Genomic DNA, 22,483 nt, shown 5'->3' with positions numbered 1-22,483 from the left:
AGGATGTCAAACTCCCCAGGAGCAGGAAAATCCCCATTCCCTGTTTCCTGTGGCTGCAGCCTGGAGCATCCGCTCAGAATGAAGAACTTTCTGACAGCCCTGCTGAATGACACCAGGAGGAGGTTGGTGAAAAAGTGAGGAAATTGTGTTTTGATTGGAAATACAAGCTACAAAATTATTTCTTTTCATCCCATTCATTTTCAGTCCACGGCATTTCTGTTTTCAGAGTGCTACCTTCTCAGCTGATTGTGTTTGTGTCCTCCTTTCTCTCCTGCCTTCCTTCACCTACTCTGTTTCTCTCTCAGTGTCTCACTTGACCCAGGGCAGCTCTTACCAAAGGCCCTGCCCTGATTTAATTCCCAGTCCATGAGCTACAACAACCATGGGTGAAGTTATGAAGGCTGGCAGTGAAATGTCACTGTAGGATCTTGCTCCACTTGGCTTTTGGGTCCTTGTTAAGAGCTTTGCCTTCAAGGGCAGGAACATCTTTTCCTGTCTGGGAACATCTTTTCCTGTCTGGGAACAGGAATTCCAGCCCCTGGGAGTGTGTGCCATGGATCCCAGAGGGGCATTCCCGAGGCTCTCAGGGTGCTGCTCCTGCCGTGCCTCCCAAGGAGCTGTGCAGGGCAGGGGACAAGGTGCAGCAGCTGTGTGAGCTCCCAGAGCACACAGCAAAGGTGGATTTGCTGGGCATTTTCTGGCACATTCACAGCTGGAAGCAGAGGGAAGAAGGAAAGGGAAGCGAGTCCCTGACAGAATCCCAGAACTATTGGGGTAGGAAGGGACCCTGCCCGCAGGTCCCAATCCCGTGAGGGAGTGTCAAGATCTGTTTGGAGGAGCAGGGTGTCATGATGTTTCATTTACCAATCCCCAAAGTGCAAAAAGGCAAACAGCAGGGGACCATCACTTTAATCACAACAAATGCACCTTTATTATAGAGTGCCAACAGCAAATGCAATAGAGGGAACAGAAAGGAAAGAAAGGATAGAAAGAAAAGGAGGGGAAAGGGGATTATAGGTACCAAGGCAGACAAAATCCTCTCTGGTCCAGACAATGACAATCCATTTTCTTGTGTCGGGGAGAATCTCAAAATCTTGGTAATCTCAGGGGTCTTTCATGGTCCTCTGTCTAAGGGGGGGAAACAGGCAAAAGAAAATGAAAGTCTATTGAAGTCATTGAGGGGGAACAGGTAGAATGAAGAATAAGTCCATTGAAGCTACCGAGGAGAAACAGGTCATGTTTTCAGCTGTGAAAGAGAGACATTGTCTTCTTAGTCCATCAACCACACCTGGGAAACATCTCACATTGATCAGGCCAGCCTTCCTCCCTGTGGTGGGGGTCTCAGTCTCAGTCCTTGGGAGGGGCTTCGATCTCTGTCTGTCACAGTGGTCACGAGAGAGATGAGGGGTCTTCCGTGGGAGATCATCAGAATTACCCCGAAGTTCATTTGGCCAAGAGGTGGGAAAATCCGTGGGTTGAGCAGGTATCATGAAGCCAGTGTGAGCGCGTAGAACAAGCCACTCCTTGCCAGGTCCTTGCCAGGCCCTGCTTGAAGCAGTGGTCTGTGGTGGTACAGCAAATACACCTGCAAAAATCACCTCTCCAAGCCGGAACTCCAATCAGGGTCTCCAGGATCTCAGTCTCTGCCATTGCGGCAAACATGAGGCAAAAATGAGGGGAACTTGGGACCGTCTCTTACACAGGGTGCTGATGTCCTTTGAAGGGGAACGATCCCCACATGCGTCCAGCGCTGCAATAAACATACCGTCCATACAACTCCTTACAGGATTTGTGGGGATTGATTTTCTATCTGCGTTTCAGCAGCAGAGCTAGCAGACTAAACAGCACATTTTACCTATGTTAGCAAGCTGCTAATACTTCAAAACAGCACATTTCACCTAAATCCAAATGGATTTCTACCCTGTTAAATTTAACCTGTAAAATACCCTGTTTCAACGCCCAAGCACATCTTGGCTGAGAGGGACAGAGTCTCCCCCGAGCACTCCCCTGGCACAGGGGTGAGAGGGTGAGAACAATGGAGACCCCCCTGGGGAATGGCTTGGGGTGACCGGGAGAGAGACACCTCCTCAGGAATGGCCTGGGGTAACAGGGATAGGGACAGGGACAGCCCCTGTGGAATAGCCTGGGGTGAAAGAGATGGGGACAACCCCTCAGGGAATGCCCTGGGGTAACAGGGCCTAGGACTCCCCTGGGGAATGGCCTGGAGTGACAGGGAAAGGGACAACCCATCCAAGCCCCTCCCAAGCATCCCTCAGGGTGAGAGGCACAGAGACCCCTCGAGCATCCCCTGGGGACCAGGTTAAACAAACTTGCCAGAAATCAAACTTAACCCTACAGAAAATACCTTGAGGAATATTTGCTCTTCCCACAAGTCACTTGTGATGAAAATGCAAACAAATCCCAAATATTAATAAACTGACAATACAAGCAATTCTGTGGCAATTTCAAATTTCACCACTTCCGGCACAACTCCAGCTCAGCTGCTGGCAGGTTGTGATAAAAGTGGACATTTAGCCCAATACAGGTTATTAAATGGGAGGGAAAGCTCAGTGTAGCTGTCACAAAGGAGACAGGTAGCAAGAGAAAATGATTCTCACATTTGGTAAAGCCCCAAAGCCTGTGTATTCAGGAGTTATTTGGCATTTAGCTACCTTAGCAGGGCTTCTTGTGGGACTTTAGTAACCTTTTGTTCCTCACTGCGTGGTGAATGATCCCTGCCAGTCTTGCTGGTATGATTTTATCCCTTTCTTCCAGTGATTTTAACAGACTTTTCAAAGAAGGAAAACAAAATATTTTCTCTACACTGGCCACCCACAAGAGCTATTTTCCTCATAAGTTCTTCCATAAGTCTCTCAGAGGAGGCTGCATCAAAATTTCCAAGAGTTCCTCCAGAAAAAGGCAAAACCTCCTCAGAGGAGGGAACCATGCTGTTGTCAAACACACTTGGGGTCAGACAACAGTGCCCTGAACTCACTGTGCCAAAATAATGTCACAATCTGGTTAACAAAATTGTTGGAGAGATGCCTCTGCCACAATTAAGCTGCTAAGGAGACCAAATCCAAAGTGGATTTTATTGACCAGTAAATGTGAGGTAGAGAGAGAGATGGAAAGAAAGAGAAAAGGGGAGAGAGCAAGGGAGTGACAGGGACAGAGATCTCCCCTGGAGCAGGGCAAGTGTGGCATTGTCCCCTGTGTGTGTGGCCTTCCCAGGGTGGGGGTTTTACACCGGAGCCAGTTTGGGTAAGGGGGGTGGTGTTCACCCCCCACCCCGAGCAGGGATTGCCTCACTGTTTCCGGTTACAGTGTCAGATGTAACCAAAAGTGTTTTCAGTCCCCATCTCCATAAACTGTTATCAACAGGTGGGGCAGTGTTCTTTATCTCTTCCATGGCTCAGCCCTGATAACGCCCTCCAGGGGCCATCTTCTCTTAATGGGCCATTGAGTGTCACTGCAGCACTGATAAAATTACATCATCCCATTGTGGGATGCTCCGCCCAGGGGGAGGAACCAAGCATTCCTGCCTGGATATAATCCCACCCTTGCAACACCACAACCACTTTTTCTGCTGCATTCCCAGAGGAGAAGAGCTCCATAAGCACCACTGGACCTTCAGAGGAAGACCAGACCCTTCTACAGGATCACTGCTTTAACAGAATCACGTTCATCACTCCAGCCGGACTGCAGCCACCATTTCATCATCCTGCTACCACCATCCTGATTATCAGGGTGTCAAGCTATATTCTGACTCTGTGAGTTTAAACCAGTCTTTCTGTATCATAGCTTTGATCTTAATTTTCCTATTAAATTGTCATTCTGGCTTAGACTCTCCCACTGGTTTACCTTCAAACCAGTACAAAACTCACTGTGCTCATCCCTTGTTTTCCTTTCAAAACAAGATTTCCCATCTCCAAATATCTTCCAGATGGAGGAGGAGGCTGCGAGGAAGAGGAAGATGCCCTGGGATGCCCAGGCAGGTGAGGAGGAAGTCAGTGCCCCTTTCCCCCTCTCTCCTGTTCCATCTCCCAGCCCAGCCTGGCCCCCAGCTGCAGGACAGCCCCGCTACTGGTGCCCTCCTGCAAGGGACGCACTCGGGGGATCTCCCTGCCCTTCCCTCTGGCAAATCCCATCCTCTCCTTGTCCTTCCTCCCCCAGAGCAGGAGCTGCAGATGGAGACCAGGAAGGACAAATCCCTGCAGCAGAACCTCATGGAAGAGGCCATTTTGACTGGCTCCACATCACAGGAACCCAACGGGGAGGAAAAGCCCCAGACATCCCACAGGAGGAGGGGCTGCAAAACCAGCCCAGGGTCATCTGAGGAGGAAAGACACACCCAGTGTCAGGAAGGTGGGCAGAGCTTCAGCCAGAGCTCAGAGCTGGTGGTCCATGAGCAGCTTCATGATGGGGAGAAGCCGTACAAGTGCTCGGAGTGTGGGAAGAGCTTCAGGCGGAAATCCCACCTGATCCGCCACCAGATGATCCACACCGGGGAATGGCCCTACAAGTGTGGGGATTGTGAGAAGGGCTTCGGCTGGAGCTCAGAACTCATCATCCACCAACGCATCCACACTGGGGAGAGGCCCTATGAGTGTCCCAAGTGTCAGAAGAGGTTTAGGTGGAGCTCTGATCTCTGCAAGCACCAGAGGATTCACAAAGGGGAGAGGCCTTTCCGCTGCCCCGACTGCAGGAAGGGCTTCAAGCAAAACTCCCACCTTGTCAGGCACCGGCACATCCACACCAGCCTTTTGAGTGTCTCCAGTGTGGGAAGAGCTTCTCCAGGAGCTTTCACTTGACTCGACACCAACTTAGGCACAGGTAAGGGAAGCCCTGTGACTGCCCCGACTGCAGGAAGAGCTTCGTGTGCTGCTCCACCTCCATCCCCCTTTAGAAGACCCATGTTGGTCAGAGCCCTGGTGACCCACATTCCTTGTGATCCCTGATGAGAAGACACCTGGAAAGTGGTCTTCAAATCCTCCTGGATGCCCATAGACACCTGGATGAACACAGACCAGGAAAATCCATTGGGACTCTGATCAACATTGAAAATTAATTGGGAAGAGCTGTTTCTTTGACTTTAAAGCCCAAGAAATTCTTACCTGCTGTGTCACTTTTTCTTCTGGTGGCATCAAGCAATAATGGATGATCATGGAGATCTTTTCCCACCTGAATAATCTCCTTGTTTATCCCATCAGAACAGCTAGAATTGGGGTAAAAATAAAGAAATCAAGTAAAGAGATCTAAAGCTGAATCATTTTACTGGGATTTGAATGTGAATTTGAGGTTAAGGGGAGGATTTGGTTGTTCTGGGACCATCCAAGCCAAGGGACATGGCCATGCTCTTGTAGTTGTTCCAGCAGAATGGGTCCATCTGACCTCATCTGTTCTCCATGAATTCCGGCTGTCTGTCCTAGTCCCTGGCCTGGGTCTGCCCAGTCCAAGTGTTCCCCACAATATGCCCAAATTGCTGCTGAAGTGTCCTAGCTGACCCTTGCTGAGGATGTTCCTGTCCACCAACCTCTCCCACTCAGCTCCATGGAGGGCTGGGAGGGGTTTTAGGGACTCCTGGTTGGACTGAGAAAGGCTGTTGTGGCTCTTGGGGCCATTTTTGGTGCTGGGAGGGGGCTTGGGGGCCTGCTGGAGGTAACTGGGATATACTGGGAATGAGTGAGGTCATCCTGGGGGCAACTGGAACCATACTGGGGACTCTGGGGTGACTGGGATCGAGCATGCTGGGGGCAATTGGAATATACTGGAAGTGTCTGGCACCATACTGGAGGGGACAACACTGGGAACAGCTGGGACCATTTTGGGGGCAAGTGAGGGCAACTGTGAGTGACTGTGTCTGTAATGGGGGCCACTGAGGTCATACTGGCAGTGAGCGGGACTGTACTAGGGGTGACTAGGGGCAACTGGGAACATACTGGGTGGAACTGGAACAACACTGAGGGGGACTGGGATCATACTGGGAGTGACCAGGAACATTCTGAGGGCAGTTTGGACCATGGTCGGTGCAACTGGGATATCCTGGGAGCAACTGGTACTGCACTGAGGGTGGCTAGAAGTGGTTCTGGGCAACTGGAATTATGCTGGAAGCAACTGGGAGGAAGTGGGTGTGACTGGGAGCATGCTGGGATCAAGTGGGATATACTGAGAGAGACTGGGAATCACTGGGATCATACTGGGAGGGACTGGAACCACAGCAATGGCCTGGGCTGGGTGATGTGGGGCCTCAGGGAGCACAGGGAGCACTGTGACACTGCGGGGCCTGATGGAACCAAGGGGACATTGTGACATTCTGGGTCCAGCCTGGCCGTGGGGTGCTTTGGGAACCCCGGGGTGCCCAAGGCAGCAGAGCAGAGCCTCTGGCTCAGGGGCAGCAGCTCCCCAGGACAACCTGGGTGGGCAGGCGGCAGGGGATGCCCAGGGAGAAGAGGAAGACAAGGCCCAGTGCCCCAAGGGCGGCACCAGCTGAGGAACGGGGCAGGAGGGAGAGGCCACTGCTGGGATGGCGCCGGAACTGCCCAGCATCACAGGGCCTGTATGACATTACAGACTGGGCTGTGTGACATCACAGAGATGGCTATGTGACATCTGAGAGGCTGTGTGAGGTCACTGGGGAGGTCACTCTGCCCTAGCCCCCTCCCAGTTCCCCCAGAGAAGTCCAACGCTGCTCATGCACAGCGGGGTCCCCTGTCCCCCCAAGTCCCCCCGCCCCTGGTGCCGCTGCCTCCCCCAGAGAATGTTCCACAGGATCGACCCCAGAGCCTGACACGGGGATGGGGGCTGGAGCCATGGGGGTTGGGACAGGGGGACAGGGACCCCCCGGCAGCGTCCCCGTGTCCCCCAGGGCCAGAGCCTGGGCCAGGGCTCCTTCACCCTGTGACCAACGAGGGCTTGAGAGCGCTGAAAAAATCCCCAGCAAAAACCAGATTTAATATTAAAGTGACAGCAGCACAAAGTTCCTTGGCAAGATTCACTCTGCTCCTGACTGGGCACTTCAGGCACAGCAAGGAAACAAAGCAACAACAAAACCAAACAAAATCCAGGCAATCAAACCAGAAATTAATTGAGAACTGCCCCTGTGTGTGTGACACAAAAAAAATGAGGGCAAGGATAAAAGGAATATGGCCCAAAACCTTAACAGACCTAAAACCTAATAGGAATTACCTTGTACCTTTACCTTGATTTCTACATTAAACTTAACAATTTAGCAAAAGAACAGAGCTTAACAGTATTTAACCTAACTTATAATCTATAACTATGCAATTTAAAACAGGAATAACATTTAACAATATTTAATTTAACATATAACTTATATTAAACATATGAACTTAGCAAAAGAAAAACTCTTAGCAGCGTTCCACTTAGCTTAGACCTTGTGATTTAGCCTTACCTACAGGCCTGACTGGCTCTGCTATCCAAGGCAGTCAGACCCCTCAGGGAGCAGCATTTCTGCCACATTTCCCCAGCACAGGCACTCCTGTGTGCACACAGACACAGAGAGTCAGTGCGAGGCACCTGTGAGAAATTCCCCTGAGGGCAGGGAAATGCTCCTGGGGATGCTTTGGCATCTCCCCAGCAGGGAAGGGTTGAGCCTGGAGGAGTGGGGGGATCGCCCAGGCTCCCTCGTTGTTGGGGATCCCCAGTGCAGCAAACGGGAGAGTTCCCGGCTCGGAGAGGCCCCACTCAGAGGGAGTCGCTGGCCCAGGAGAGCTCCAAGGGCTCCTTTTGGAGTGCTGTTTGTAGGGCCCCAAGAGAGGGGCTGCAGTCCCAGCCATGTTTCACCCTGGCCGCACTTGGCATCAGCAGCTTTCTTTGGCAGGGTGAGAACAGGGATGTTGTGCCACTGAGGGAACACAAACAGTTCCCAGGGCTGCTCCTAAAGCAGCCAGGAGCTGGCTGGGCAGCAGCAGTGCTGGAGCAGAGCGTGTTTGTGCTGAGCTCCAGAGGAGCTGAGCCCAGGGGCTGCTGGCCAAGGCCGAGGCCAGCGAGCATTTCTCATCTGGCAGGGCGGCCTGAGAAGGGGAGGGGGGAATGCACCAGCACAGGAACCATGGAACCAAGGGACCATTGTGACGCTGTGGGGCCTGTGAGACCAAGGGACCATTGTGACACTGTGGGGTTCCATGGAACCAAGGGACCATTGTGACACTGTGGGGCCTCTGGGACCAAGGGACCTTTGTGACACTGTGGGGCTCCATGGAATGTCGGGATCATTGTGACACTGAGAGGCCCCATAAAACCAAGGGTCCACTGTGACACTGTGGGGCCTCATGGAACTGTGGAGACCATTATGACTCTTTGGGGTGTCATGGGACCAAGGGACCATTGTGACACGGCGAGACCCAGGGAGCCAAAGACCCGTTGTGACATTGCAAGGCCTCATGGAATCATGGAGACACCATTAAGAGACTTCACAGCCTCATGGAACCAAGGGGCCATTGTGACACTGTGGGGCACCATGGAACCAAGGAGATCATTGTGACACTGAGGGGACTCATGGGATCATGGAGACCTTTGGGACACTATGAGGCCCTACAGAATAAGCAAAGCATTGTGACACTGTGAGGCCTCATGGCACCAGTGAGAACATTGTGACTCTGGGGGTCCCCACAGAACCAAGAGGACCATTGTGACACTGTGGGGCCTCGTGAAACCAAGAGGCCTTTGTGGCACTGCAGGGCTGCAGGGAACCAAAGGTCCATTGTGACACTGCAGGGCCTCGTGTCATCAGTGTTCCATTGTGACACTGTGGAGCCAAAGGAGATCATTGTGACACCACAAATCCCCAGGGCCCAAAGGTCCATCGTGACATTTTGGGCCTCATGGAATAGAGGAGTCACTTGACATTGTGGGGCCTGGGAACCACGGAGACCACTGGGACACTGTGGGGTCCCAAGGATCCAAGGGAACATGGAGCAGGTCTGGCTGGTTTGACCTCCAGGGGCTGCCTGACAGCTTGGCACCTGCAGGGTCTCTTCTCACTGGGGCTTGGGGCTTTCCTTCCTATAGAAAACAACTGTCCTTCTCCTGCAGGTGTCAATGGCCATATTGGGATTTCACCACCAATGTTGACTGTTGTGACAGACTGGAGGAGATTGCTGGCTGGAAACATTTAAGTGTGGGGGAGGAAGGGGCAGGTCCAGCCTTGCCCTGCCCTGGAACCCCAGCACTGCCCTGCCCTGGAACCCTAATCCCCCCAGAGCCTCTATCCCAGCCCAGCAGTGTCTGCCAGTCCCTGGCACAGCACAGGCAATGCTCCACAGCCACCTCTGGAGCCCCAGCCCAGCTCCTGAGTGACCAAATGGCCCCAAGTCCCACCTGGGGGAAGGGCCCAGGAGGACCAAGGGGTATTTAAGGCTGACCACAAGGCAAGCACACATCTTGACCCTACCTCCTCTTGGAATTTCCAGCTGAACATTGCTGGAATCCAGTAGTTGGTAGCTCTGTGTGTGCTTCTCTAAGTATTATTTTTCTCTCTTTCTGTGTCTACTTCTTCTATTTCTGTACTCTTGCAAATTTTGATTATCTTAAAATTGAACAGGCTTAGAGTTTGTGAAGTTGAATGGGCCAAGTTAATGCCTTGAGAAGTTTTTTTTGTTGATTGAATGCCATATTAAAACATTTGCCAAAGTTTCTCTGATTTCCTAAAGTCGCCAGTAAAGGCTGTTTTGTTGTTTAGAGCTCCTGAGTATCTCTTGATAGTATTGCTCCAGTCCATCCAACTCAGAGGACAGAAATAATTGTCATTCCTTTTGAATGTCACCTTGAGAGAGTTTTTTAGTGGATGGGGGTCAGGGCTTGTGTGTCCTGCTTGGCACAGCCCAGGCAGGGCTTTCACAGCCCCATCCCACACTCCATTTCCCAGCTGGAGCCGCTGGTGCCTCTGAGTTCTGCTGCCCCAAACCCAGGGATGCTCTCCTTGTCTGCCCATTCCTCCAGGGCCTCTGGGCAGGGATGGCCTCAGTGGGGGCTGCTGACATCCTCAGCAACTTGGAGGCTGCTGCTGAATTTTACTGCTCCAGAGGCTTCTTCAGCCTTCAGCTCTTCAGTTCAGGAATTCAGTGCTCCAGGGCTCATTAATATTCAGAACACCTTAACAAGCCAAGCCTCAAGGAATAATTTAAGTTTTGAATTTTTTTGTGGTTGATTAGACAAGTTTCAGAAGCCTATTCAAAGTGAATACATTATATTTAAAAAGACAGTGAAAAAATATTTTGTAGGTCCTGTTTAGTTGGGGTTTTTTTCTGTTAATTTATTGATATGTTCAATGTCCAGATGACACTGAATCAAACTTCGCATGCAGTTGGAATAGACATGAAAATCAAGACCCTTCATAGCTCACAATCAATCACACTTTGTCCCTACCCCATACCCACCAATTCCCCCATCCAAGCCCTGGCACTCAGAGCAGCTGAGGAATGGAGTCACATCCAAGGGTGTCCCCAGGGCTCAGGACTGGGGCCAGGTCAGTGAAATCTCTTTATTGCTGATCTGGACGAGGCCATTGAGGGCACCCTCAGGCAGTTCCAGGTGAGCCCAGGCTGGGTGGGAGTGTGGCTGTGCTGGAGGGCAGGAAGCTCTGCAGAGGGATCTGGACAGGCTGGAGCCATGGGCCCAGGACAATGGGATGAGGTTCACCAAGGCCAAGGGCCGGGTCCTGCCCTGGGCTCACAACCACCCCAAATCCCTGGCCATGCCCTGCCTCTGATCCCACAGCCTGTCCTGTTTCCTTCATCCCTGCATTGCTATGGACTTTCTTGGACAATGGAGCCCTGCTCTGGGGATGGAGGGAGCTCCAAGTGCCACCACTGGAGTTGGAACCACAATTCTTCTGGTTTGTGTCCATTGTGGGTCAGGAATTGGTGAGATTGTGAGGCACAAATAGGTTTCTCTTCATGGCCAACAGACCACAGATGAACAGGACACAATATAATAACAATACACTCTTCCCTGAGCTATGTGCAACACCCAGGGCAGTGTCTGATGAGTCCACCATCCACAGGTGAGTTCCATACTAAAATTACTTCTAGAGATATGTGGTTCTGTGATAGTTATAACCACAATTAAGTCCTTGTAACAGGATGATGGTCCTGGAGTGGGGCCAAAACACCTCAAACAATTCCTGATTTGTAAAGCTGTCAGTGGTGGATGGAGAAGGGAGGTCAGGCTGCTTTTGGTGTTGAGGAAATGCTGAAACCCACCTGACTCATTTCATCTCCTCCTGGCCTGGCTGATCTCCCCTCTTTCCCCTTCCACCCATTGGCTTCTGTCTCCCACCAGGCCCCCGGTGAAGAGCCTGGCTCTGTGCTCTCCATCCCCTCCTCGCTGGCACTGCCAGGCTGGGATGAGGAGCCCCCTCAGACTTCCCTGCTCTGGGCTGGACAAGCCCAGCTCCCTCAGCCTCTTCTCACAGCCCAAGGGCTCCAGCCTCACCTTGGAGGCCCTTCCCTAACCCTGCTCCAGTTGCTAGGCATCTTTCCTGCCCAGGGGAACCCAACCCAGGCCACAGGGACCTGGATAATCCACGTCCTTTATGTCCTGGTCACACAGCCCTGGCCCCTTTTCCCCATGTCAGGCTCTGGGGTGGATCCTGTGGAACATCCTTTGGTGGAGGCTGTGGCTCCAGGGGGACCGGGGGGATACTGGGGGACAGGGACCCTGCTGGGCATGAACAGCATTGGACTTGTTAGGAGAAACTGTGAGGGGGACCTGGGGCGGAGTGACCAACCCAGTGACCTCACAGAGCCCTCCTGGGATGTCACACAGCCCCTCTGGGATGTCACACAGCCCCTCTGTGATGTCACAGCTTGCTCTGAGATGTCACAGCCCATTCTCTAATTTCACACAGATGGCCTCTGATGTCACAGACAGCTCTGTGATTTCATCGCCTGCTCTGTGATGTCAGACTTCTGCCCTGTGATATCACAGCCAGCTCTGATGTTACAGGGACAGTCTATGATGTTGTAGCTTCTCAATGACCTCACATAACCCACTCTGTGATGTCATAGCCCACTCTGTGACCTCTTGTTACCAGATGATAAATTGTCTCCACCAGGTGAGCTAACACCTGGAGCTTGTTCTCCAAACCCCATTCCTATGGAAACTACACAATGCCCATTGTGTGAGAAGAGGAACTGGAGTTCACCAGCCTCTGTGTCCTGCCAGCTCAGCCAGGCCCATGGGAACATTGGAGTCCACGACCACCAGGGACCACCAGAGAGACCCCCAGGACAGAAGAACACATGGGTAAAGGGGAGGGGAAATATGTTAATGATTCTGGGGAAATTATTATCAGATGTGTGTTTAGTCCAGCACAATCAATGAATATGTGTGCAAAATACACAGAATGAACAGAAACTTTCCTGTACTCAGCATGCTCGGCTTTGGGAGGAGCTATCCCCCATGCATCCGGCTGAATAAAGAATGCTGCTTCTTAATGCTGCACTGGTGTTAAGCAGTTTTCTGTTTTACCGAATTTTTGGTAACACTCCACTCCCAAGGAAAGCTCTGTCTCCTGCTGTTCAGAAACAGAGAAGGGCTGGTGGCAGATGTGGGGTTCGAAGGCTGCCTAGGGCACAGGGACCATGAAATAATCAAGTTTTCAATGATCTGTGAAAGAAGGAGGGGCAGCAACAAAACTTCCACACTGGAGTTAGGAAGGGCAGACTTTGGCCTATTTAGGATGCAGGTTTGGGGAGTACAAAATCAGGTACTGAATTTTTTTAAGGGAAAGAGCCCTTAAAAACAAAGGGGTTCAGGAACGATGGACACATTTTGAGAAAGCAATCCTAAGGAGGATGGAGCAGCCTGTCCCAGTGAGACAAAAGATGAGATGGTGAGGAAATTCACTGTCCTGACTGCCCATGGAGCTTTTGTGGGAACTCAGGGGAAAGCAGAGAGAGCATTAACTTTGGACAGAAGGGCAGGCAACTTAGCAAGTGTTTAAGGATGTTGTTACATCATGCAGAAAGAGAAAAGGAAAGAGGTGAAATTTCAATTAAAGATTAACCTGGCCACTTCTGTGAAAAATAATAACAAACGTGTCTATGATTAATAGCAAAACATGGTATAAGGAGAACCTCTACTCTTTATTGGATGCAGTGGAAGATAGAGTAACTAAAGATAAGGGAAAGGCTGAGGTACTTAACACCTTGTTTGACTCAATTTTCAATATATGGAGAGATTGTCCTCAGGACAAGAGTTCTCCTGAGCTGGTAGATGGGCACAGGGAGCAGAACAGGCCCCTGTAATCCAGGAGGAAGCAGCTGCTGACCTGCTGAGCCACTCAGATGCTCACAGATGTATGGGATCAGATGGGATCCATCCTAGGGGGATGAGGGAGCTGGTGGATGAGCTCCCCAAGCTGCTCCCCATCATTTACCATCAGTTCTGGCTCACCAGAGAGGTCCCAGAGCACTGGAGGTGCCAGTGTGAGCCCATCCCCAAGAAGGGCTGGAAGGAGGATCTGGGGAGCTCCAGGCCTGTCAGCCTGACCTCGGTGCCCAGCAAGGTTATGGAACAGATCACCTTGAGAGCCACCACAGGGCACCCACAGGATGGCCGAGGGGTCAGAGCCAGCCAGCGTGGATTTAAGAGGGGCAGGTCCTGCCTGAGCAACCTGATCTCCTTTTGTAACCAGGTGACCCACCTGTGGGTGTGGGAAAGGCTGTGGATGTGTCCATCTGGACTTCAGCAGAGCCTTGGACACTGTCCCTGACAGCATTCCCTGGAATAGCTGCAGCCCATGGCTTGGGCAGGTTCCCTCCTGGCTGGGAGATGGAAGAGCTGGCTGGAGGCTGGGCTCAGAGAGGGGTGGGGATGGTGCTGCACCCAGCTGGTGTCCAGTCCCTGGTGCTGTCCCCAGGGATCTGTGTTGGACCCAGTCCTGTTTAACATCTTCACTGATGATCTGGGTGAGGGGATCGAGCTCACCATCCCCAAATTTGCAGGTGACACCAAGCTGGGTGTGAGTGTGGATCTGCTGGAGGGCAGGACAAGAAGACTCAACCTCCAGCTGCACCAGGGGAGGTTTAGGCTGGACAAGAGGAAAAAGTTCTTCACAGAAAGGGTGAGTGGGCATTGGAATGGGCAGGCCAGGGGGGAGGTGGCAGAGTCACTGTCCCTCTCCAGTGGCACTCAGTGGCATGGTCTGGGTGACAAGGCGGTATTAGGGCATTGGTTTGACTTGATGATCCCAAAGGTCTGTTCCAGCCTATTTGATTCTGTCATTTTGTGGTGATTGGGACACTCTGAGGCCATTGTGACAGTGCAGGGCCTCATGGAACTAAGAGGACCATGGTGACCCTGTGCAGCCCCATAGAACCAGGGCTCCATTGTGGTGCTCTGGGGCCAAATGGAACCAGGGAGTCCCCGTGACACTGGGTCCTGGTGGAACCACAGAGGCCATGGTGACACTGCGGGGCCTCGTGTGACCGAGGGGTTTCACCCCTGTGACACTGCCAAACCAAGGAGAGCATTGGGAGAGTCCAGGGCCCAGGGGAACCAAGGGGCTGTTCTGACACTGCAGGGCCTCATGGAACCAAGGGGACATTGTGACACTGCAGGACCTTGTGTAACCAAGGGGCCACTGTGACGCTCTGGGGCCTCAGGGAATCTGGAAGGCCGTTGTGACACTGTGTGGCCTCGTGGAAACAAGGAGTCCATTGTGACACTGAGGGGACTTGTGGAAGCACAGAGAGCATTGTGACAGTGTGGGACCTCGTGTGACCATGGGACCTTTGTGCCACCCTGGGGCCCCATGGAACCAAGGGGCCACTGTGAAACTTCAGCACCAACGAGAACATTGTGACACTGTGAACCCCATGGAACCAAGGAGTCCATTGTCACATTTTGGGGCCCCATGGAACCAAGGAGACCAGTGTGACAGTGCAGGGCCTGGTGTAACCAAATTGACATTGTGACTCTGAGGGGCCCATGGAACCAAGGACATTTTGCAGATGACACCAAGCTGAATGGCAGTGTTGATGTGGTGGAGGCTAGGAGGGCTCTGCACAGGGCCCTGGACAGGCTGGATCCAGGGCCCAAATCCAACAAGGTGAGGTTTAACAAGTCCAAGTGCCGGGTCCTGCACTTTGGCCACAACAACCCCTGCAGCGGTACAGGCTGGGGACAGAGGGGCTGGACAGCAGCCAGGCAGAAAGGGACCTGCAGGGACTGATGGACAGCAGGCTGGACATGAGCCAGCAGTGTGCCCAGGTGGCCAAGAAGGCCAATGGCTCCTGACCTGGATCAGGAATGGTGTGGCCAGCAGGAGCAGAGCTGCTGTGCCAGCACTGATCTGCCCCAGCTCTGTACACAGACGTTGCTGCTGCAGCTCCAGAGAAGGCAACAAAAGGGCATCTCTGCAGAAAACTGTGCTGGGAGATCCTTTAGTTCCTTTAAAGCAGCCAAGAGCACAGCTACTCACTGACACAGTCTGTGGCCACTGGGAAGGTGGAGGGAAAAAAAAATGAGAAATGGCACAAGGAGTAACATTTCTTTGTGGACAAAATTAAACTGTAAAACAAAGAAAAAGAACCTCCAAGACCAAAACAACAAGAAGTATCCAGGATTACTTTTATTCAAAGTTATTTGCAGAAATTGGTCTACAGTTTCATGTTCCTGAAAGCATCCAGTCATCAGTGTCCACACTGCAGCCTTGAGCTCTTGGTTCCTCAGGCTGTAGATGACGGGGTTCAGGGCTGGAGGAAACACTGAGTATAGAAGTGACAGGGCCACATCCAGGGATGGGGAAGACATCGTGGGTGGCTTCAGGTAGGCAAACACTGCAGTGCTGACAAACAGGGAGACCACAGCCAGGTGAGGGAGGCAGGTGGAAAAGGCTTTGTGCCGTCCCTGCTCAGAGGGGATCCTCAGCACAGCCCTGAAGATCTGCACATAGGAGAAAACAATGAACACAAAACATCCAGATAGGAAACCAGCAGTAACAGCGATGAGCCCAAGTTCCCTGAGATAAGATTTGGAGCAGGAGAGCTTGAGGATCTGTGGGATTTCACAGAAGAACTGGCCCAGGGCATTGCCATGGCACAGGGGCAGGGAAAATGTATTGGCAGTGAGCAGCAGAGCAGTGAGGAAGGCACTGGCCCAGGCAGCTGCTGCCATGTGGGCACAAGCTCTGCTGCCCAGGAGGGTCCCGTAGTGCAGGGGTTTGCAGATGGACACGTAGCGGTCGTAGCACATGATGGTCAGGAGGAAATATTCAGTTGCAACACAGAAAACAGAAAAGAAGACCTGTGCAACACATCCTGAGTAGGAGATGTTCCTGGTGTCCCAGAGGGAATTGTGCATGGCTTTGGGGACAGTGTTGCAGATGGAGCCCAGGTGGCTGAGGGCCAGGTTGAGCAGGAAGAAGAACATGGGTGTGTGCAGGTGGTGGCCACAGGCTACGGCGCTGATGATGAGGCCGTTGCCCAGGAGGGCAGCCAGGGAGATGCCCAGGAAGAGGCAGAAGTGCAGGAGCTGCAGCTGCCGCGTGTCTGCCAGTGCCAGCAGGAGGAAGTGGCTGATGGAGCTGCTGTTGGACATTTGCTGTGGCTGCACATGGGAATCTATAAGAAAAATAATTATGGAATAGTTGGGTGTGGACAGCACTTTAAATATCCCAGCACAGCTTAGGGGCATCTTCCCCCCACTGCCTTCCCAGGGCTCTGCTGCCTGGAGCTGTCCCTGCCAGCAGCTGCTTCCCTGTGCCCAACCAAGCCCTGGGGGCTCAGCTTTACCCTGCAGACCCCTCCCAGCTCAGGCACTGCCTAGGAGCAGCTCAACTCTGCAAGCTCTGATGGCAACATCAGAGCAATCCTGAGCAGGCTGGAAAAAGCACAAAGATGCTGCATCTAAGGGGCCCTGTGCTGAATTCTGTTACTGCCTGGTTTATTTAGATGTGAAAAAAAAACTTTTCTTTTTATCAATATGAACTGAGAGATGCATATCTATGGGGAATTCCCCATCCAGGCAACAAAGATTAGTACATAAGAAAGCAGAAATTTCCCATTTATGCAGTTCCTGTCTTGCTATGCTCCCTGTATAATCTATTTGGAAAAGTTCTGGAGTTAAATGCCATGCTGGGAACAGTCCTGAACAATGCAGCATCCTCACCACACAAGGAGAACATTGCAAGACTTACCAGCTGTCTCCTTTCCCCCAGATCTTGTCCCCCAGCACTGGGAGCAGCTCCAGGGCCGGCTGAGAGTTGTCCCTGGCAGGCAGCAGAGTCCCTGGCCCAGCACAGCGCCCTGGGCTGCAGGACCCTGCTCTGCAGGACAGCCCTGGGCACCCCTGGCTGCTCTGCACAGAGATGAGCAGAGAATGCACTCACAGGGTCTGTGGGCATTGGGATGTTCCAGCTTTAGGAGATCTCTCCAGGAGCTGCAGCTGCATTGTCCTGCAGCCAGAGGTTCCTGTGCCAAGGGCTGGCAGTGATTCTGCCCCAGGCACTTCTCAGCCCCTTCCCAGCCCTGACTGATTGAAGCTCTCTGTGCCTCTGTGCTGTGCCCGGGCTGGCTGCAGGCAGTGCCCCAGCCCTGCTGGGCTGGGAGAAGAGCTGCTCAGCAAGAGAAATGTGCTTTTGAAGCTCTGCTTGGTTACCAGGATCACCCTCTGTGCCAGGAGCCCGGCCCAGCTCAGCTGCACAGACACAGCACAAGGACTTTAATGACCCTCTGGGGCTTTGTGCTCAGCCCTGAACATCAGGCCCTGAGAGGGAGCTGCAGAAACCTCTCCAGAACTCCAAGTCAGAATCCAATTCCAAAGTATCTTAGACTTTTAGTGGGTCCCACTGAGGGACATGACTGAGAAAGTGTCCCCAGGCTCCAGGCAGATCAGAGAACTGGAGGCACTGATGCCAGGTGGGGACAAAGAGAAGCCAAGTCTTGGTGCCCTGGGGCAGAGCAGGGTCTGTGCCACCACGGGCTGTGAGGAGACACCTTGTCCTGAGGCCCTGGGGCCTCCTGGCACAGCCCCAGCCAGCCTGGGCACTGTCAGCCCCTGGTCCTGCCCTCAGCATCCCCCCCATGCCCACATCCCAGTGGCCTCAAGGATCTGCTGGAAGGAGTCCCTGGGGAGCCTTGGTCAGGAATGGCCCTCGGGGCTCCTTCATGCTCCCAGGGACTGCAGGTTTTTCAAAGGACTTTGGCTTTTGCTTTTGCCTTGGAGTCTCTGAGAGCCTTGTGAAATCATGGCCTCCAATTATCTGCTGTAATTAGTCCCTGGAGATGCTTTGTCAGAAACAACAATCATTGGGGCTCATTAATGCTTCAAGGTACTTCAGTTCTTTTAAGGTTCTTGGTGTTCCCCTTTTGCTACAGACTCTGTGAGAGGTTTGTGCAATCATGGTCCCAATTATCTGCTTTAATGAGTCCCTTGAGAGCTTTGTACTTACACTCAGTGGGGCTCATTAATACTTTGAGATTCTTAACTTTTGCAAGGTACTTTGGATTTTCCTTTCCACAGTGAGAGTTCTTTGTGCCATTTTCAGTCTCTGAGAGGTTTTTGTGCCATCCTGGCCTTCAGTTCTCTCCTCCAAGGACTCCATGAAGAGCCTGTGGTATAGATGGACCTTTGTGGTTCCCATTAATGCTTTAGACTACAACCACTTTGGGGTTTTCCTTCGACTTTGATTCCGGGAAAGGTTTGTGCAATCTCCTCTCAGGCCCTGAGGTTCCAGGGCTCAGCTCCAAATGCAGAACAGGGCTCATTAGGATCAAGTATGACCTGACAAACCATGGGTCTGCCTAAATTTTCTTTGCTCTTGTGCAGTTTGTCAGGAAGTTTCTGTAGTGGTTTTGGTTCATCATTTTTAGATTTCTCAGCCAATGCTTCAATTAGTGTGGTGGGTTCATTGCTGGCTAATTACCAGTGCACTCACTAGAATATACTTACTCATTTCCTGCTGTGAGATAGGATTAGGAAAAAGGCAAAGTCGGCTCAAAACTTTAAAAGGGTATAAATAAAATTGTATTAACAATAACTAAAGAAAGAGTAATAAGAATCAGAACAAAATTTTCAGAACACTTCCTCTCTCCATACAACCTGACAATGTAAAGAGACAAAACCTAAAATTTTCAGTCAGTTTACCACCTCTAAAATAGTCTTTATTCACTGCACTTAGGCAGAGAAGTTCCTCTTGTTAATGTTATGGACACTTCTCCACAAGAAAACAGTTATCTCATGGCTTTTCATTTCCACAAATAGCGGCTGCCTGGAGAAATCTGCAATCATGAACTCCCTCCCATCTTTTCCCACAGATGTGCTTATGGCCCTTGTCAGCTAATGGGGTATTAATTTCGAGATGAGCTGTTTAAGAGCAAAGGCTCTCTTCATCTCTTACTGAAATCATCATCATCTCTGGGAACAGAGGTCTTCTTCTCTCCCTGAGGGCACAGGGTCTCATCAGTGTTCTCCCTTTCTCTGATCAAACCTCTCATGGGATCACAGCTACTGCAACATTTGCTTACTTTAGCATGGAGGCCTTTGCTGAAACAAGTAATCTCTCCATGTTTTCAATGCCTTATAGGGAAACATAGAGTCTGATATATCAATGACATCTTTCTCCACAGCTTTAGCAGAGGATTTCAGACCCAAGACCAAGGCATCTCCTCATCCCTCCCATCTGGGACTCAACTTCCCCTTCCCTGCCCTCGGTGTGTCCATGTTGCTCCTCTGTGTGCCTGCCCTGTGTCCTTTTCTCTCACTGGAGGGAGGATGGCAGCACTGGCAGAGTCAGTATCTCCCGGGGCTGCAGCTGGTTCCGTGAGCCCGGCCGGGCTCGGTGCTTGCGGCCGGAGCTGTTTTGCCATGGAGGTTTCTGCAGCGGCTGCGCTGGGGCTGTGTCAGGCTGGGCCGCGCTGGGGCAGGGCCAGGATCTCAGCAGCCAGGCCAGAGCCCAGCAGCAGCACGGCCGGGGCCGATGGCTTCTCCTGCCCTGCCCGCCGGCTGCGGGCGAAGCCCAAGGGCGGCAGAGCCTCGGCCGAGCCGGCCCGGCCCGGGGCTGCTCCTGGGGCCCGGCGGATCCTGGCCGGGCCCGGGCTGGCGGCGGGGCAGGGCTCGGCAGGGCCAGATGTCAGCACCCGCAGCCACGGCCCGGCCTCGGCCCCGCGGCCTCCCCTGCCCTGCCCGGCAGCCGATGGCGCCTGGCGGCTCCCTGGGAAGGGGCCCGGCCCCACGGCAGGAGCCGCCCGGCCCCACGGCCGAGACGGGGCTGGGCCGGCCTTGGCACCTCTGTGGGGCCAGAAGGGAGAGAGACCCAGCCAGGCTTTCTCATCTGTAACTTGTGTCTGCACAGAGGCGTCTGCAGCTTCCTTAGTGCTTTAACAGACTGTCAGCTCTCAGAGCTAATTACTGATTGGTTTTTGTTGGACATGGAGGAAACTGCTAGCAGCTTCTCTCAGGACATCACTTCTGTGTTGCAAAACCACCACAGCAGCACAGAGCACAGAGCTCCTTTGTCCATATGTAGTGGTCATGTGCCTGAGGCCTCAAAATCCCTCTTGGGAGATCTCTGGGCCCTCTCCAAGGTGTTTTCAAATGAAAACATTCAGCTCATAGTCTAAAAAAATTATCAGGGCATAGGACCACCCTGAGCTGTCTGGCCTGTCTACTTTTTTCTGGGAGAAATCCTTGAATATACAGAATGTGGGAGGCCAAATTCTAATTTTGGCCATGGTCCCTGGACATGAAGACCCCGTTCTTTTCCATAGGAATAGAGGAACAGAGCCCCAGTGTTTCCCCGGCTGGATGAGAGATGATCACCAGAGGACATGGCCAGCCAGAACTGGCAGGTTTTTTTCTGCAAGATACCTTGCATATAGGAAATTTTTTATGGAGAGTACCAATTTTGACAATGGTAATGTTAAGAGAGGGACAGTTCTTTTCCATAGCAAGGAAAGCAGGGAGACCCTTTGCTCCAGGAGCTGATGAGAGCCAGCCCTTGACATCTCAAGGTCAGCCAGACCCGTCAGGTGGCCCTTGGCAGGCCAAGCCAGCCAGACCTGTTCCATGTTCCCTCACTTCCATGGGGCCCCACTGTGTCCAAATGGTCCCTTGCTTCCAGGAGGCCCTGAGGTGTCACAATATCCCCTTGGTGACACCAGGCCCTGAAGGGTCGGAATGGTCTCCATGGTTCCATCAGGCCCCACAGAGTCATAATGGTCTCTGGGTCCATGAAGCCCCATGGTGTCACCATGGCCCCTCGGTTCCATGGGCTCCCGTGGTGCCACAATGATCCCCTTGGTTCCATGAGGTGCCCACAGTGTCACAGTGATCTCCATGGGAAGGAAGAAACCGAGCCCCAGTGTGGCAGGGGCAGCCACCAGAGGCCAAGGCCAGCCAGGCTTGATGGTACTGGCAGATTTTGTCTGGGAGCAACCCTTGGATATAGGGAATTTTATAGGTGGAATCCCAATTTTAGACATGGACACTTGGAGGAGGATGGTTCTTTCCATAGGAAGGAAAGCATGGAACACCAGCGTTAGAGGGGCAGATGAAAGGCGGCCACCAGGGGCCAAGGGCAGACAGACCTCTCTTTCCTGGTAGCTTTTGTCTGAAAGCAACACTTGGATATAGGGAATTCGGGAGTTGGAAGCCCAATTCCCACAATTTCTGCATAGATAAGGACGGTTCTTTTTTCCATAGGGAGGAAAGCACTGTTGTGTTCCGCCGCAGCAAAGGGCACAACAACTGCCCCAGGCCCCAGAGTCTCAGACCTCAGGCAGACACCAATGACCAACAGAGAAAGAATGGCAACAGGACAGGTCTTGGTTTAGAAAACTGAGGATTCTTCATTTTCCCAGGGACATACACAAGAAACGAGGTGGTAAGGTCAAGACTTTTATATTACAGGGTAGGGGTGGAGTTTAGGATCAAGGTCCAATATTAAGAGGAGTGGGAGACTGCAAAGGGGTGGATTGAGGAGGACAATCAATGGAAAAAACTACAGTGGGGACATTGCAGCACAATTTAAGCCAATAAGGGTAGAGAAAACGAAGAACATTCTGGGGCCATTCCTCATTTGATCAGATAGGGTGGAGTGTCTTTTCCCGGGCTTTCAAGGGCACACCCCACAGCGTGGAGGGGTGGAAACTTCTTTAAGTCACGCTCTCGCCAGATGCTGTGTCTGGGTAGAATTCCCACCTCATTGGGCAGGGGCACTCTACACCTTTGGTGCCATTATTTCTTTCTCTGGCTGTTTTATACAATGAAATGAAACTCCAGGATCTGTGGAACCACCCTTCAATCCTTCCCAGGCTACTCCTGTTCTGTCCTCAGTCTGCATACAACTGAACCCAGAGCCTGCAGCCTCTACCTGCTCGTTATGTGATGAAGCTTTCAAACCCCATCTTGGGAGATATTTGGGTCCTCCCCAGGATCTGTGAAAATGGAAAAATAGTTATCAAAGTTATTTTCTCCCAAGTCTAGCAGTGACAGAACAATGGTCAATATCTCTAAA

The 22,483-nt window shown here is 52.2% G+C and overlaps 2 protein-coding genes across 2 annotated transcripts in view; both read right to left on the bottom strand.

Moving 5' to 3' along the window:
* LOC146767190 (uncharacterized) overlaps positions 1-22,483 on the bottom strand; it is a 162,658-nt gene that overhangs the window by 5,309 nt on the left and 134,866 nt on the right. The window lies entirely within an intron of this gene.
* Positions 15,364-16,772, bottom strand: LOC146767193 (olfactory receptor 14C36-like). The gene has a single exon (XM_085581170.1). It carries the CDS (start codon positions 16,660-16,662, stop codon positions 15,445-15,447), a length of 1,218 nt encoding a protein of 405 aa, XP_085437296.1. The 5' UTR covers positions 16,663-16,772; the 3' UTR covers positions 15,364-15,444.

This window comes from Lonchura striata, chromosome 5 (genome assembly GCF_050655825.1).
Source record: "Lonchura striata isolate lonStrDom1 chromosome 5, ASM5065582v1, whole genome shotgun sequence".
Classification (NCBI taxonomy): Eukaryota; Metazoa; Chordata; class Aves; order Passeriformes; family Estrildidae; genus Lonchura; species Lonchura striata.
The sequence above is the reverse complement of the archived record's forward strand: the minus strand, read 5'-3'. Positions and strand labels throughout refer to the sequence as shown.